Below are 18,446 nucleotides of genomic sequence, written 5' to 3'. Positions count from 1 at the left end.
AGAAGGGTATTTTTCTGAGAAAAATTTCCTCAAATTTTGACTAGTTTTCCTAAAAAACATAAAAGAGAGTAGAGAAATAGAATGGAAATACATTTTTTTAAGAAATAAAACTTGCAAAATATCATCTGTGTATAAAAGATGGAAATTCTGACTGAAAATGAATCATAACTCGTGGCATCATCACAATAGTCTCGTGTTCATCAGGGCGACATAACTCGAGCCAATCTGCCTGACACCTGCTTGGCCTTTTGTAAATCTGGGTGGCCGGATTTTATGTAATACCATTCCATAAAATCAAATGAGACGAAGCAGGTGAAGTGAGACCTTGCCCTTCACGTCGTCATCTCTCTCACTCTTCTCTCCTCCGTTGGAGAAAGTCAACTTTGTTTCATCTCATTACGCCCACTGACAGGGCTGATCATCCGCCTGTGTCCTTATTACGTACACTCTAAATAAGTAATAAAACCTCCCACGAGAAACTTTCGAGAATTGAGCAGAATCCTGCTGTTCAGAAATTTCAATCAATTTTAAATTGACAGTCAAAAATTATTTCTCGAAAAAAACGTTTTTTCTCACAATCAAAAAATCCACCCTGGATTTTTATATTTCGAGTGGAAAAATAAAAATCCTATGCGACCAGGAAGGAAATATATAATTTAATAAAAAACAAACTGCGAATTGTAACACAACACTTAAATTGCACGTAGGGTTCAACTAATTTGACATTTTTTGTGAATGCTTGAACGCAGTAACGTTATTTTACGGTATCACGATATAAATGAAAATTTTGAGGTTTGTAATAAAATTGGGAAGAACATGTATCAAAAATTTTATCCTAACTAAGCCCAAAAGGTGGAGGGAACCAACATCAGCGAAATTCTTCCCTCACCGAATTATTAAGAGAGCCGTAGAATTCCTGGCAGTCAGGGATAAGCCAAATTCTCATTTCTCTCGCTAGCACTATTTATATTTGATATGCAATCACGGCCTGTCACCAAACGTCTCGTCAGTTGAGATGAAGCCCATGAAGATGATGACGATGTTTCAATTTTAACCAATTTATTTTGTCCTTGTTCACGTCAACAATGTCTTCTTGTCTCGCGGATTGGACAGATTTGGCAAAATATTGCAAAATATCTCTGTAAACAGTGTGGTGACGAAATTTACACGGCTGACCTCGTTGGTGAATGCATTTTCCAGTGAGTTCTATTCACTTGTACGCTGGTTGCATTTCTTGCTCCGCTACAATAAACCTGATTTCCAATTCCTTCAACTTTAGGACGCTGACGTCGTCGAAAAATCGCCAAAAATTGGTCAGTGTCGTCCTTTGATTTGCACGACTCGTTCATTTTTTTGAAATTCGTCCTTGATTTTAAAAATATATATTTTTACAGATTGGTGAAAACATTAATGGCAAAGACAGCAATTCAGGCCGTCCTTGCAGCTTACCCTCGCTTCAAATTCAACTTTATTTATGTCTGGAAAATCAAAACTAATTGCAAACCAGGCAATCTCGAAAGTCTATTATTTTCTGTATTACAGATACTCAAACTTCGTTTTACCACCCTTGTTTTCTTGCTTTGTAATCAAGTTCGACGTAACATGAAATTAGAGGTCTAAATAAGAAAGTCTTCAAAATCTGAAACAATTACAGTTTCATCAGCCAATCCAATCCAGAAACCTTGTTATTTTCTGTATTATATATTTTGTTATTGATTTCACCCTTTGGGGGCCGTACCGAAAGGATGCCCAATTTTGGCCTGATTTACTTCGTAATCTTTCCAAATTTCAAATTTTTTTATAGTCAAATTTTCAGAAAACATACTTTTTCGTAAAATTCAAACTTAACACCTTATTCAGTTCACAAATTATCACATCATGAAGGTAATTCATCCTATTTTTGTAACCCAGTAAACCACGCAAGTTTTATAGAACAAGCTAACTCTACAAACTTTTTAAAACTTCACATTCAATCCTGCAAGTTTACAAGAATGGGAAGCGTATCTAACCTGATTTTCCATCGCAATCTTCCCAAACTTGTGGACATGTTTGTAACTTTCGAAAAGAATACAAAGTTCCCATCCACCTCAAAAACCTGGGTAAACTAACATCCTTCTAGTTCATCCCTTCAAATTGAATCCCGTCTCGAATTCAAGGACTGCAATGTGTTCACAAAATCCAAAATAATTACGACACACAAGCAATCTCGAAACCTTGTTATTTTCCGTATTACTTCATTTTCTTGTTGACGTTATTTCCTCTAATCAGCGAGAAAACAACAAGTTGGAGACGTGCACAGAGCATGTAGCCCATTTTCGAAAAATTTTGAATTTTGAAAATTTTGAAATTTGACCCATGGTTTTCATGTCATTGTTAACATGGGAGACTAAATGAAGCCTTAGCCTCCTGAAATCAGTAATTCGCTTCATGCACGGCCCCCCTGAGGAGAAAGACGACATTTTTTTTTTGATATTTAGCATGATTTATTTAATCCAAAAAAGAGTTTTAAAAACACATAATTTTCATTATAAACTTGTCAGACCCCATTGCACATGGGAAATTACCTGATCAAGCCAGTCAGTCCTTTAGTTACAAATATTTCAACTAAGGTACAAGTACATACATACCTAAAATTAAGTATTAGAGTAAGAGAGCGGTTTAGAAGTGATGCTGGATAATTAATCAACGAATATCAGTTAACATAGCTGGACTTCAGTTTCTTTTGAAAACAGCGTAGCTTGACTCGAATTTTAGCTCTTCGTTTAAACCATTCCATAAATTTACACCAGCAAAATTAAAAGTATTTAGACCATGAGAGGTCCTCGGTTTAACAGAGCTAACCAGAGCATTATGAGATCTTCTGGTGTCATGATTGTGAACATCACAAATTTTGGTAAAATACTCGTCAAAATATGGAACAGAAATATTTTTAATTATTTTAAACATTATACATAGTGTCCTAAAGTCACACAAGTCTTTGGGAAACATCCACTTTAGTTCATTTTTTATGTCTGAAGCCACTGGATCAAACTTACGTTTGGACAACACTAATCTAGCAAGGGACCTTATAACTTTTTCAACAACACCTAAGTATCTATCGTATGTTCGACCCCATACACAAACCATATAGCTACAAATTGACAATACCACTGCCGTACCAATAATTGCGACATCAAGAAAAGAAAACAGCAATTTATTCCCTTCAAGTTTCAAGGTCCCTCCGGATGGGATTTTGGCTGGATGCGAGCAATGCAGGCAGGCTGGCTTAAGAGAAAGTAAGATAACGAGAAAGGACGACTAGCTTTGTTAAAAAGGGGTCTGCACTGAAAATGTGAGGGGTTTGTTTCAAATGTAAATATCTAACTCGGTAATAAATTGTTATTACGTGGTAACAGATATTTTCTAGTCATCCATCCTAGGCACAAATTGATACCAATGTAGTGTTAGTTCGTAACAAATTTAAATTTGTTGGCATCATAATTACAACAAATTTGCAAACAATCTGTGGCACTAATTCTGATTTTGTAGCTTTGTTTTCATGTAAAAATTTCTAAATAATTTACACAAATAATTTATTTTAAATTTTGATATAGCAACGCACATAATTTCTTCAGGATATATATCTCACTGTTTGTGAGCAGGATTAAAGCCGTAAAGAAGTACGAAACGAAATTCGTAAAATAACCGTAATGTAAATACAATTTGCAAGAGAGCTAATTACGTAGAAAATAGTTAAGTATTAGGATAAGTTAAGCGTCCTTAAAGGAATATTTTGAAATACTTTTGGAAGTACGCATACAGTTCAGGTCGCATTCTTGACAAATGAATTTTAAACATTTTATCCCAACATGATAACGGTACGATTCAGAAATGAACGTTTAAAAAATTAATTAATTGTTTAAAAAATCAATGTGAATACCCCCAGAATTTTAAATATTTTCCAAATTTTCCATTTAATTTTCGTATTAAAATACATCAACTTCACAAACTTTGCGCACATTTCATAACTTTTCAGATACGCCAGGAAAAATGCATCAGTGCATACCAACCTTCAATACTTTGAAATTTCCAAAAAAATTAGGATTTTCAATTTTTTCCAGTATTTTTTTCCCCTTTCTCCATGCACTCAATTAATTAATGAACCAAAACTAACCCAGCATGGTCGGCGAAATCCTCACGATTGGGAGCACCACGGGAAACACGACGGATGGGAGTGGTGGGGGTGGGGGAATTCGTGGAGGAGGCGCCTTGTCATCAGGATTCGGGCCCAGCGCGGGTCGCGCGTCACTCGCGCGAAATGGCGGGATGGTCAAACTTTGAGATAAATCACTCCAGCACAAAACATATAGTAAAAAGATCCCACTAATTCCCAGATTTCCGAGTAATTTCATGATTCCGGTGAAAACAAAGGTATCTTCTTTTCATAAAAATTTCATAAATTATTTTGCAACTGGATCAATTTCTTAGTGGAAAGGGTCAAATTTCACGTTATCTATTATAAATTTCCACTAATTTCTAAATTTCCACTTTCCGTCACTTTCCGTCATCCGCTATCTTATAAAATTCCTGCAACTAAACAAATTCTATAAATTTCTTTGTCGCCGTCGAACTTTGTTTAAATATCACAAATTACACTTTCTCAATTTTTTCAACAGTGTTCCAACCAAAAAAATGTTTTTTGATGTTAAAATTTTCTCTTAAATTTTTAACTTGGCATTTACTAATTTTAAGGTTTACTCTTCACCTATTAGTTAAGCAGCTTAATTAATGTTCCTAAATTCACTTCATCTACGTCAATCTGAAGCCCCACTTCACTCCGACTTTCACTTTGATATTATTATTATTTCAATAATTCGAAATTATATTCAATCCGATTACAGGAGAGGTTTACGTTGTCTCTTTGTCCTACTTCTGGAGTGGTTGTTGATGTCACTTGTTTAAATTAATGATGACAAAGGCAACTCGAATTTGGGAGGATGAGGAAAATCCGAAATTAATGAGAAAGCATGTGCTCTAAATTCTTGTGTAAATTCTCAAAATTCTATCTAAACCCTTGGAGGATCCTTGTCTTAGATTTTGAGAACGTTCACGAGTAAAATTTTGGGGAAGAGAATGTGCCAAATTTCCACGTAAAAGTTAAATCGTAGACACACTTTCACTTTAAGTTCACAAGGATGAAATTTTAGTGAATACAATTTTTGTGTTCAGTTTCACAGAAAATTTCGATTTCAAAGATAAATTGCTATAAATACAATTTGTTTTAGTTATTTTCACCGAAATTGTTACACAAGCGATCAAATTTCCACTCAAAATGGTCTATTTTATTTTTTTAAGAAGGGAAAAGTTTATAACTACTTTTCTGCTCAATTTTCCAAAAAAACTTTCCAATTCGATTTTTTCCCGATTTTTTGTATTCGATTTTCTATTTAAGTTCGTCTTTAATAAAAAGCGGTTAAAATTTCAGGTTTTTTACTTCCTCTGAAATTTCAAAAACCCAGCTAAAAGTTGAATCTTGCTCACTTTCACTGTACTTTCATTCACAATGAAACCGTTATAAAGTAAATTCCCAGCTTAGATTTTCGAGTATTCCTCAAAAATAAAATTTCCACCTTACTCTTTTTTGAACTTTTTCCAATTTCTAAGTTTCCAATTTCCCCTCAATTTCCAAACCCGTCACATCGCCACCAGCTACCCAAACTAGATCAACATTCTCCCCCGTAAAAGTCGAAACTCTTGCCAAAAACTCTTGTGAATTCGGATCACTCGAATTTCTCTCGTATTCTAAACGTCGAGCAAATTTGGAACGTGCTCACGACTCGTGTCGACTTCCCAAACTGGAGAGGATGTCGTCTCAGTGAGGAATATTTATAGCGAAAGGGAGAGAAATCTACTCCAGCAGCAGCTTTCTCCAGAGATGCAGCATCTCTGCTCCAACTTTCTCTATTTTCCTCAAGGACTCGTTTTCCTTCTCTGGCACTCTTAATAATCCGGTAACAATTTAACACCGGGATGTGCTTTCTCCCATTTGAATTTGTCAAACGCTGTAATTTTGTCTATATTTGATACCGAATTGTAACACTTATTTACCCCAAAATTCAAACTAGTTATCGACGTGTGATCAATTACAACCAAGTTTAGCACAAACTATTACCAAACTTTGTTACCAAACGGTAGCACTATTTCCTACCGAAATCATAATACTCCACAAAATAGCAATTTTACCAAGAAAGATGTGGTCACCGCTCGGTAATAAAGAAGATCCCTAAATTTTTTAGCGTGTCCCTGGACCGGAGCGCAGGCCAAAGGGAGAGGCAAGAAAATAACCAAAGTATCGACCACACTGGCAGCAACTAGACCATGCACGCACTAAAGAGCATGCAGCAGTTTCCTTGGTAAATACGCGGACCGAAATTTCCTATAACAAGGGCAAGAAAACTGCCGTAAAGGCAGACGAGACATATCTACGGACCGATATCAGCCTCGTTTTTACTATTATTTGATTTTCGCCAACACAAATTCCCTTCTAAATTGAGTCAATTTTTGCACAGTTATTCAATGCGGAAAGATAATATTGCAAAAAATTCAAAGGCCATACACTCCGTAAACTTTATAAATTTAATAAAATTCCCTATACAAGAAGCTGCACGCAACCCCGTTATTGCAGCCATGTTACATTTTTTATGCAAATTTGGAATCAAGTAAAAACTCCCCAGAGTGGAAAATGTGATCGTAAATAAATGCCATGAGTTATTAAAATGCCAATTCAAAGAGTAATAAATACACAATTTACGAAGACATAAACACGTCCTTCATAAAAAATGCGAGATGCGGGTACTTAGCTTTAAATAAAATGATGATTTCCATCTTCTCAAGGTGTCTCACTTTCACTTCTCTCCACGTTTTTGTTTTATTTAACAAAACGAGACATGCCGACAGACATGATGAGATGGCATGACAAGAAAAGGTGCGTTTTCTTCCTCCGCTATTTTTATTTTATTTTCCTCGAGAGTGTGAAGCATGCAACTCTTAAAAAAATGAAAGTGCTCTCCATACTTTCTCCCTCCTCCTTTGTTTCATGGAGAGTTTTAGGCTTCCTCTGAAGGGCAGGCTTTGTTTTCAGGCTGGAAAACAATGTGCGTGCAGGACCACTTCATTTTTTCTGGCAGGGTTTCGTTGAATGGGTGGAATTTTTTGTGGTGTGGGCGAAATTTATATTTTTAACAGAGTAGATGACGTAGTTTATGCAAGGTTTCTTAAGTAAATTCATGCTTGTAATGTAGTAAAGTTTGTAAAACATGTAGAATTAGAAGTTTTGACACCAGAATTTTAACTGAGAATGAGGTGAGAATGAGGTATAAAAATTTGTGTTTTTTTAACAGAAATTTTTGTTGGATCCAAATTTCTAAAATTATTTCGTGAAAAAAGTTGCATAGTAAATTTATTTTTTAAAAATTGTATATACTATTTGCTAAATAAACAGACTGTCCCTGATTCCAAATTGATTTCGTTTTACGTAACCTAAGAACATGTTGGTAAGGAATTTGTCACACTCCGATAAGAACCTTTGTGGTGCTAATCTAATCGTAAATGCATTGTTTTCATTTTGCTTTAATAAAATCTTTGAAGCATTTCATCCACGCATTTCCTCTTGCATTGTTCATGGTGAAGATACGATGGGAACATAGGAAGCACTGTTTTGGTAAAAGTCGTTTCAGGCATGATGCCGAATATTGTCTGGGGATTACATAACCCGTGCCAGCCCAAAATAAAAGAACAGACGGGGTTTTAAAGACTTACACTCTAAATAATTCTGAAAAAATGACTGGTCACCAATTTGTTTCACGATTGGTAAAAAATTTAAAGTTCGCGGTAAACGCTTATTTTATTACCAGATTCAAGACCAGCCGGTAACTAATTCTTCGCAAAATTTTAATACTTGCAACGAAATTAAAATTAGTTGGTTATGAATTGGTAATAAATTAAAACCAAGTATTTAAATATTTGGTAACAACTCGGTAATAAATTACTACCGCATTATTCAGTGAGCCTGAAAAGATGGGAACGCTGAAAAATGAATGAATAATAACAACAAAACTAAAACAAAGCTTTTCAAGTGGAAAATCTGTTGTGCTTTCGCTGAGCTGTTGCCGTTTTTAGAACGTGTCGGCTTCCGCTTCTGTGTTATGTATCTTGCCCATTCAGACTTTTGGCTCGGATGAAATCTAAACTTAAACAGATGGAGAGAAACGAAAGTCCTTTCTTGGGTTGAAGAAGTAAAGATTTGATGAAATAATTTTGTCCCTTTGTGTGAAATTATTTTGCAAATTGTCACTGACAATTTGTCACCAACTTTATATTCAAAAATAAGTTGGCAACAAAATTGTTGTCTGATATGATTTTACGCATTCTTAAGGTGGCTTTGTATGTGGGTTTTGAATTTAAGTTTTTGTGTCTAAACTTTCTTTTCCATGTATTGAAATGGCGATTTTGAAACATATTCAGTTAATGCTAAAGTTATTCAGTTAATATTAATGCAGATTTTATTGCATCCGAAAATCGATAATTTTTAAGTTATGAGGTTATAATTTTGATTTGTTTTCATGAAAAAAATATTCAATTGTTGTTATAATTTTGTATCTATTTTATTTCTAATTTTCAGATGGAAGTAGAAAAATCCAAATAATAGCTTCCCAAGTTTTCAAACAATAAAATTGTCGATTTGTAGATGCAATAAAATCTTCATTTTTTGCGAAACGCGAGATGAATAAATTCGAATTCAAAACCCGCATGCAATGGGACGTTAGGTAAATGCAAAACTATATGCTTCTCCTCGCGTATTCATAATTACTGAATATTATTTAATAAATCAAACAAAATGCAGTTTTCATGTCGTCTCGTGCTGGCAGTGTTTTTATCCGTCTGCTTGGAAAGTCTAATGGCACCAAGTGTCTTGGAACGATGTGGGACATCTTCTGCATAGCAGATTTGCACAAAAAATCACATAAAAATCAATACTCTTGCAAAATTTGGCATAGTTTACCCTTCCACGCTGTCCATACTAATGCACTAACTTCTTACTTTGTTTAACTAACGGGCTAACAAGATCGTCTCCACTTTATAAATTAGACTTTCACTTTTTGGGGGCAAAATCCGCATAATTTTTGGGGATTATATAACGGCCACTTAAAACCAGGGTTCTTAAAACACCGCCAAGTTATACATCCAACTAGGTAAATTTGCTTAAAAAATTAGTGCATGCATGGAAAATAGGAGAGAAAAACCACATTTTTCTTATAGCTAAAAAAGCGTATGATGTTTCACTTCGATAAGTTTCCAGTCTTCGCAATCTCATTTTGTGTTCCCTCAATTCTGTAACAAAACCGAGTTCTGGCACAAAAAATGGAACCCTACTTGGATGGAAGGCATGCCAAGTCACACTTTCCTCGTAGAATTGAATGACCCCGTTATGACGATAACGGAGAGTAAACGGCTGCCCTATTAAAAATGTAAATATCCACGTTGTCCATTATCTACACTCTCTAAGGAAGTATGTAAGTTGGTGACAAAAGCGTTACCAGCGGGGTAATGATTTACCATTTCCTGAATTTATCTTGAAATTTGAATTTTTTAAGAATATTTTGGCACGAGTAAATTAAAACCCATTTATTTACCAATGCATTTTGGCGCGTGTAAAAGTTCGGTAGAGTAACAAATGCTTGTACAATTTTTTAAAAGTTACGAAAGAAAAATTTATTTTAAAACTGGAATAAATTCAAGCATTTTGGAATAGTATTTTTTTAAAGTTTATACAGTTTACTGGGTTACAAACATTAGAGCCAAATTGCCTGTGTTTCCTCTTATAAAATTGTTTCCACATATTTTCCAGAGTGCGATAAGGATACGGGTGCCTTTTGTAGGGCCCAATTGTATAATTTTGGTTATGCATAGTACCTAAAATTATAATTTTTTAGCATTCATGTAAGTTGTCTTTTTGGGACGACTAAAATATGTACCTTGCATAATGCAAGGAGCATATTTTCTCTCATAACTGGTAAAAAAAACAAGTACCAACTTTTTTCATTTCATGCAAAATACTTACACTGAGGGGATAAATTGTCCGTCACGGTTTAACATAGCTATATCTCGTACAATTTCATAGATATCAATTTGAAATTTTGCATAGTTGTAGACAATCGCATTTGTGATGAAATTGGACTCATAGGTTGAAAAAATAATGCAAAGGTCAAAGGTTACGATTTTTTGACCTAAAACCTCAAAAGTCAGCTACATCAAGAAAATTTTTTTCTTGGTATTTTTATTTTTATAAAGTTAGGGCAAGTCATCCTGAGCATTTTGATATGTTGGTCACCTCTGTGCGATTTTTTTTGTGCCCACAGCGATTTTTTGAAAAGTGATGTTTTGAAAAGTTATAACATTGGGCTTACGGGAGAAAATCTCAAAACATCACTTTTCAAAAAATCGCTGTGGGCACAAAAAAAATCGCACAGAGGTGACCAACATATCAAAATGCTCAGGATGACTTGCCCTAACTTTATAAAAATAAAAATACCAAGAAAAAAATTTTCTTGATGTAGCTGACTTTTGAGGTTTTAGGTCAAAAAATCGTAACCTTTGACCTTTGCATTATTTTTTCAACCTATGAGTCCAATTTCATCACAAATGCGATTGTCTACAACTATGCAAAATTTCAAATTGATATCTATGAAATTGTACGAGATATAGCTATGTTAAACCGTGACGGACAATTTATCCCCTCAGTGTATTTACTATAAATGTGCAAATGACATATGTTGACAAGATTAACATAGGTTTAAACGGGATTTTGCAATGACAGATTAATTTTTCTATTCGTACATTAACATATTTTTCTGAATAAATGTGGTTTATTTACTCTTAAATCATGGTACTGAAAATTTGTTAAAGTTTGACGACACAAATGCAGTTTGCAAATTATTTTTCACCATTAAAATTGATAGATTTCACAATAACACGTGCTTTCACTCCTGGAAATAATCCTGGTCTAAATCTGACTGTCTCTTCTTTCTCAGAGAGTTATCAGTCTCCACATCAGAATCGATGTCTGCACCTGAGATTATTATTATTTTCATTTTTATGCACAAAATAAAATAAAATTTGACAATGTAAGTTTTTCATGTAAAAATTTCGAAATAGTTCAGATTTTAGCTAGGATGTTAAGCCAAATTATCTCAACTTTACCCCGAGATTAAAACATTTGTAAATTTAATTAATTTCAGGCTAAACATTTTTCAAAATCTGACTAAATAATTCGTTTTTTTTTCGTTTTTTCCACCCAATTTTTTTTTCTTTTCGAATTACCGTCATCCTCAGTACCATCGTCATCAGTGTCAGGATCACTCCCGTCGCCGCTATCGTCGTCATCCTGCGAGTGGACACCCGTCGCAAAAATTGCGACCGTCACTCCAATCGCCAAAAGCCATAATGTAAATCGACTCATTTTTTTGTCGAAAAATAATAAGAAATAATAAAAAACGTGTGTTCAAGTCGGATTACAATTACAAACTGCGTTACTTTCCAGTGGGATAGCAAAAAACTGGTTATAAAATTCATGGAGGAAAATGTTGCAAATTTTAGCTACGCCATTGACCACATCCAATTTCCTGGATGAGTGGATTTTCAGCTAATAATCCACATTAATCTATTTAAACCAAGTAAAAATTATTTATCGCCATTATTTTAATTAACGTGCATTTAACCAGAATGACTCTCAAATTCCTGTACTAATAAGTATGACAGTAAAATACCTAAATAACTAATAGCTTTAAGATTTCATATGTATTTCCAGATTGGTGATAAAGCTTTACCAATTTTATTAATAAATGTATCCGTCCAACATTTTGGGTAGCAAGTTTGAAAGTTTTGAGGAAAATATTTTTACCATTTTATTAAAAATCTGTAGAACCATATATTTAGCACCTGCATTGGGTAGCACTTTTATTATCTGCATATTTGAGTGTAACGGGAAACCCAAATAATTAATAGGCACTGTGAAACATGGTCAAATACATAAAACAAAAATATACGCAGAAACATATCATGACACAATTTTCAACACCATGGTTGGACACAATCGAATAACAGGAAAACCAAAAGGGAGTAATACGTATTTTCGTAAAAATGATATATATTGAGTCCTCCGAGGAGCATTGTTTTTGCGGTTTGTGGCTTCTGTTTTACTAACGATCCTGCAAAAAGGAGCGTCATAACCCATTTTCCAACCTCCCCTCAAATACCGAGTATAAAAAAGCTCCCGTACTAACTCCAAATGCGTGTCAACTAATGAAATTTAATGGAAGAAATTTTTTTTTAAATTAGGAATTTGTAAAGGTTTAAAACTATTCACGAATGTAATTTACACGTTTCCTCGAGTTTTTCATCGATACTTGGCCATTTGCAAAATTGTTAACAAAAATCAACTACATATTTAAGAAAAAATATCTCATCTATTGTTGTTTTCTCATAAAATTATGGAAATTTTGATATAGCATATTCCGCCTCAAAATTAACATTTTGTGCAAAAATTAATTTTGTGCAAAATTTATAACTTCACGATTTGTGAATCACAAATAAAAATTGCTGAATTTAGCCGTCAAAAAGTAAAATTATACAAAAATTTTGTCTACTTAACAATATAAGATTTAAAAGACTTAATAATATAAGACTTTGATAAATAAGGCTAATTTGTGACAAATTTCATATAGCTAACAAATTAAGTATATTAACAAAACTTGCAAAATTGACATGATTTTGCAAAACAAACCTTTTTTCCTCCTATTTTTCATATTATTTATACAAAAATCTCCAAAATTCGACAAACAGTAGTCTCACCAAGACAAATACTGGAATACTAAATTCTTCTCAAACTGATCTCATTATATTCCATATTTGTAAAGTTTTCAATATAAAAGTACTCAGAACCCAAAAAAATGTCAAAGACGTAACCCCCTTAGCCGTCTTTGTCGCCCACTTTCTTTTATGTTTTCCAAGAAGAAAAAATCGTAGGAATAAAAATAAATATACATCATTTAAAAAAATTGTGCAAACAATTCGGTCTGAAACGACAATCAGATCAGGAAACATCTCAAGCCTTTAAACTAACGAGGAAAGCAATGATGTCGACAAGATGGAGAAAGGAAGAGTAAAAATAAAGCCAAAATTGAATTCTATCCGCTCTCTCTGTTTCCGAAAGCTTCGCCACCTGCCACTTCTCACGTCTCGTCTCCTCTCAGTCGGAGTCGTAATAAGGAATTGAAATATAGATAAAAGATGCCACCGAGTTGGGCGAGGTCGCACGTTAAGGACGTCAAATTGTTACTCCGTCCGATTTTTGCACTGATTTTAGAACAGTTATCTCCTGAGTTCAAATAACAATAGAAATCAAAGTTGAGTCGATTGGGCACGTTGTCTGATCCGGCCAAACCGAATTTGAATTTTTCGGGTGATAATATAACCATCCGACCGAATCCGAATTTTTCGGGTGAGGAAATATCTATCCGAACCGAATCCGAAGTTTTTAGTGAAAAAAATATCCATCCAAACCGAATCCGAATTTTTTGGTTAAAAAATAGCCACCTTAATCCAATAGGATTTTTTCGGATTAAGAAATATCCAAACCGAATGATTTGGATTCTGTTCGGATAGATACTTTTACCCGAAAACCGGATAACTGACTCTTATCGAAATCCTAAACAGATTTCGGCATCAAAAAGTATGTATTATCAAGAAATTACACTGATAACGTTATGAATTATCCTATCAAATTTACCACTCTGCACTAATTTACCCACCACCCAAGTGGATCACATCCTAGGTGGCCGACCCCTTCAAGTCGACCACCGATTTGACTTGACATTTAGCCTCGGAGCCAGAGAAAGTTTGAAATTGAATTGGAATCCAAATAAATATAAATGCAATTCTCCTGTCTTAAATGTCAATCTGATCTACTCAACTCCAACCCTTTACGTTAAACTTCTCTATACTCGCACAAATTCTTGTTCTCTATTTTTTGCAATGAAATTCTTCAACTACAAGAAGCCCAGATTTATTCTATTCTCCGAGTTATCTTGCTGCGTGTTGGTGCATCTAAACATCCAACTGTCCAACTGTCTCGTACACTAAATTGGCTTGCATTTTTTTGTAGGAAATACTTATCAAAAAAGATACAACGAAAACTAATTTTATAGCAAAATTGTTACCGTGTATAAATATATTTAAGGATGTACCGCGTTGGTAACGAATTATTACTGAAGGATGATAATATTTCTGTGAAAATCAAATTTACCACCATGCACTGCCCATGTCATGGTGGGAATGTATAGTCACATGTGGTGGCGGGAATGTGTACTTGCGTTTTGTAATTTTGAATTAAAATATTTTTAACTAAAATATTCAAAAAACATTTTTTTCGTGTAAACTCTAAGGTTTTATAAAATAAATTAAATTATTTTTGAAACTTGAAGAGATTTTGAATTGCAAATTCCAAAACTCAAAATATCAAAATATGAAATTTATTTATTTATCAAACTATGAAATCGTCCGTAACAGTCCTTTATACACGATTCCTCACAAAATATGAACGTTCACGTGACTCCGTGCAATGACATATCAACGTAAGATTTTACGACGCCATGTGACGACACGGTGTCTGAAGGAGAAAGCAATCCGGTGAAAGTATTACGACATTGTGTCACGGACCTTGCCTTTGAGCAACGCCTTATCTCTCACTTCGTCATCATTTCCCACCATATCAAAATAAAGTGGCGTGATAACTATAAAATAAATGGGAATGCGGCACATCTCATTAAACGTGAAGGGAAGATACGATGGTGATCAGAGCTACCTACATTTTTCCAAGTCTAGAAAACTGTTTTCAATCCTACCTGAAAAATAGGTGGAAACTTGAGGTAAATGTAAAAATTTGATAAATTTAAGTTGAAATATTTATAAAATTTTTTAAAAAAATCATGGATTTCTTTTCTAATTAAGGATTTTTTTAACAAATTAAAAAAGTTAGAGGGATAATTGTTCACAAAAATATAGTTAGTCCACAGGCTTTCTAAAAACTAAGGATAAGTCTAATAACGATATTGTATTTTAATATTTTTCAATGTGAAAGTTTTCACTAAAGACTTACAATTTTATAGATTTTCAAGCATTTCCTTGAGCATGTAAATATTGTTGTTATACAATTTTCTTTGAATACCTATTCCTGCACAATTTGAGCAATTGACAAACCTAAAAAAATTGTAATTAAAAATTGTAATTAAAAATTGTAATTAAAAATTGTAATTAAAAATTGTAATTAAAATTGATAGATTTTGTAGTCGAAAATTAAAATGTAAAACGCCAATTAGATTTTACGTTTAACTAAGGTACAAAAATGTAAAACGCCAATTAGATTTTACGTTTAACTAAGGTACAAAAATGGCTATTTCTACAGGAGAAAAAATGTATAAATTTTTACATAATTCTTGTCCAGAGAAATTTTGCAGCACTAAAATTAATTTGTCGTTCAATTGTTCTTCGTAATTCGAAACCCGACGATACTTTTGTAATCATCGTAGTGTCTATGGATATTTGCATATATGTCTGATTTCTTAATTCCTTCGAAATATAGTCACCTTCCCCTTATCGTAAATTGAAATATGTTTAATTCTCCAATATTCTTAACCTCGCAAAGATTACTTGGTTCCAAAGATCCAACTGAATTGCTGCAATAAAATTTCAAATTACAGCATTATGCAGTTTCAGAAATACCTTTCCATCACAGCCCCAAGGACAGAGCAGAGTACATATAATATTACACAACTAATTTTCAAAATTTGACGTACATAATAAAAGAGACTATTCATAAAGGCTGGTCTATTTCCCCAATTTTGTACCGTCTAAAACCTACAAGTTTATGTCACCGTTATTACTGCGAAACCTTACTTATTGGTAATAACGCGACTTCATATACACGATTTAACGTCCATTTGACGATAGTCGCAAAAAACTGGGTGATGCACACAGGATATACGCTACTTTTCCAATCTCTCTCCTCTAAGGTAAAAACGGCCCCATCCTTTACGCACGTTCCTCTCAAACAACAATCGCAAACCCACCAGGATCTCATAACACAATGCGGTTTTTGATCTCTCCTCTTCTCATCAGGGTTCGGAATTTTGCACAAATGCCAAACCACACCAGACTCCACTTTGACAACACTTTGATGCCACTTTTCGTACACATTTGCCAAAAACAGTGCAAACATAACCATAACAATAATATTCTTACCGTTTCGTTTGGCACAATTGCTTTTCAACTAAACATTCCGTGCCGACAGATATGGACTCTTTCCCCACACTTAATGACAATCATAACCTACTTTTATCGAGTGGTGTTATGTTATCGTTCGTAACGATCTGATTCACGATACGGGACGCGGAACAAAAGTTGACGGAGAAAATTTGCGTCTTACCTGTAAAAAAAAGAAAAAAATAATTAATTTAATTTCGAAAATTATTAAATATGCGTGATTTTGTCGATGGTAAACACAATTTTAGAAAGTTTAAATGATTTAGCTTGCAGCAGATTAGATTAAATTTTCTATTTCAAGAACGTGTAGCGTATTTTAAGTAAATTCTAAAAATATTCTCTCTAATTTTAAAAACGTTTATCGAAATCTGGAAAAATTTTTGTCTCAAAATTCGCCAAAATATGTAGCAATGTTGACAATATGCAGGTTATTAATGACATGTCACCCCACTTCCATTGTTTGATAGCACTTATTCTGGGGTTGAACATATTGGGTGTGCCATTTTTTCGCATGTTTTTGCATCCCTACTGATCCATTAATACAACAAATTTAACATGGAAGCTTATGTATATATATAAGTCACGTGTTTACCACGTGACTTACAAATATCTACTAGAGTTTCGATACGTTTTCCATGCACGGCCCAATATTTTAAGCAGAGAAGAAAGCAGAATAAAATAAATGGATTCCATCCATCACACCGAACTTTCACCCTGCTCAAGTAACAGCTCGTTCGTCATACGTAACAAATTAGCTCAACATAAAGATCATCCATCCGTTTCATTTTACCGAGAAATAATCTACATGATATTCGCGATATGCAAATCACGACATAATTTTTTCCACCGAAGTTTCCCATATTATTATATTTTGCTTTAAGGCGTATTCAAGTCAAGAGTTTAATTCGTTGGATGGTTTTGAAGGAATAAATTTGAATAATAAATTGAACAAAATAAAAATGCATTTAGTTTTATAAAATTTGGTTTGAAACATATTTTAAAATTCAAATTATTAAAGTCGCTAAAATCAGGAAATTTTAAAATCACAAGAGACTTATCATTTTAAAAAATTTGTGATTTAATAGATATTCAATAAAGGCTACCAAAATTTTTCGTACAATTTGAGTTTTCCAGGAACCATTTTATTTTATTAAACATAAAACAAAATATGAAAATTTTATTAAGCACGAAAAATTGTAAGATTTTAAAGTCAAAATTAAAAAATTAAAAAATATAATCTTACTCGAATCTCATGCATCTGGTGTCACCAATAGTAAGTAAATCTCATACTCGGATTTTGGCGTTCAAGTTTTACGTCTTTATTAATTATTTACATCAACAAATGTCAATATTTAGTCCTGCGGCCACTGCTAAAATTATTTTCTTCTAGTTAACTTAATCAAATATTCACTAATTTTAAGTAAATGACGTAAGAATTTATTTGATAAGCAATACCGACATGACAAGCCAAAATATTTGCATTCAGTCCTCTTGATTTAATAAAGAGGTAAAACTTTAAAGCGAAAACCCGAATTTGAGGCATGAACATTTAATTTAATTCATGCGTGGCGGCACTTTCTAAATGTAGATACGGTTTAATTTAAAAAAAGATCCTGTCCCGCCATAAGCTTTGCATGCAAAAAAGGACTCGCCTTTTAATGTTCACACATCCAAAAGTAGGCAAATCATGAAGATATCATGAAGATAGAATTTCAAACAGAATTAACAAAAATAAATAACAGGAAACTTATATACCAGAAGCTATTTGCTTGCATATATTTAACCGTCAAATTTATAATATTATTTACATTTGAATTTGACATGCGCGCGCCTGATATTAGCATTTTCAGAAATTTAATTCTCCGGAGTGAAATTCAACCTTAAAATTAATTGAACTCGCGGGTGAGCTCTCAGACTGTGTAAAGTTGTTCGTTAGTTGGAGAATGGAGTGAATCTGAATTAAATGTGGGGACGGATAATTAATCATCTCTTCTTCTTCGGCCCGCTTATTATCCTTCCATGACTGGCCACACCCTTAAAAATCACGTAGTAACATTGCCCATCAGAAACAAGTTTCCTCTGGGCAATTA

At 33.6% G+C, this 18,446-nt stretch overlaps 2 protein-coding genes across 5 annotated transcripts in view; both read right to left on the bottom strand.

Moving 5' to 3' along the window:
* Positions 1-18,446, bottom strand: part of LOC110853611 (very low-density lipoprotein receptor) — a 133,076-nt gene that overhangs the window by 29,735 nt on the left and 84,895 nt on the right. For 3 of the 4 annotated variants that reach the window (XM_035854188.1, XM_022101899.2, XM_035854189.1), the window contains exon 1: positions 4,154-5,842. The exons of the other annotated variant lie outside the window; for it this stretch is intronic. In XM_035854188.1, the coding sequence (XP_035710081.1) occupies positions 4,154-4,391 (238 nt within the window). In that variant the 5' untranslated portion in view covers positions 4,392-5,842. Of the gene's footprint in view, positions 1-4,153; positions 5,843-18,446 lie in introns of those variants that run through there. 4 annotated transcript variants of the gene reach the window in all.
* On the bottom strand, positions 10,883-11,579 carry LOC110853613 (secreted acidic protein 2). The gene is made up of 2 exons (XM_022101900.2): positions 11,359-11,579; positions 10,883-11,107 (listed from the first exon to the last, which is right to left on the bottom strand). The coding sequence occupies exons 1-2, from the start codon at positions 11,495-11,497 to the stop codon at positions 11,019-11,021; spliced, it is 228 nt and encodes a 75-aa protein (XP_021957592.1). The 5' UTR covers positions 11,498-11,579; the 3' UTR covers positions 10,883-11,018.

This window comes from Folsomia candida, unplaced genomic scaffold, assembly GCF_002217175.1.
Source record: "Folsomia candida strain VU population unplaced genomic scaffold, ASM221717v1 Fcan01_Sc008, whole genome shotgun sequence".
In the NCBI taxonomy this organism is placed as follows: Eukaryota; Metazoa; Arthropoda; class Collembola; order Entomobryomorpha; family Isotomidae; genus Folsomia; species Folsomia candida.
Note: the sequence above shows the minus strand (reverse complement) of the source record. Positions and strands in the feature narration are given on the sequence as shown.

What these genes read in the sequence shown, in the direction of transcription:
- LOC110853613 (XM_022101900.2), bottom strand. Translation starts at nt 11,497, where the DNA reads ATGAGTCGATTTACATTATGGCTTTTGGCGATTGGAGTGACGGTCGCA. An exon ending in CGATGGTACTGAGGATGACG is followed by an intron (nt 11,108 to 11,358) that starts GTAATTCGAAAA and finishes TAATAATCTCAG; the next exon opens with GTGCAGACATCGATTCTGAT.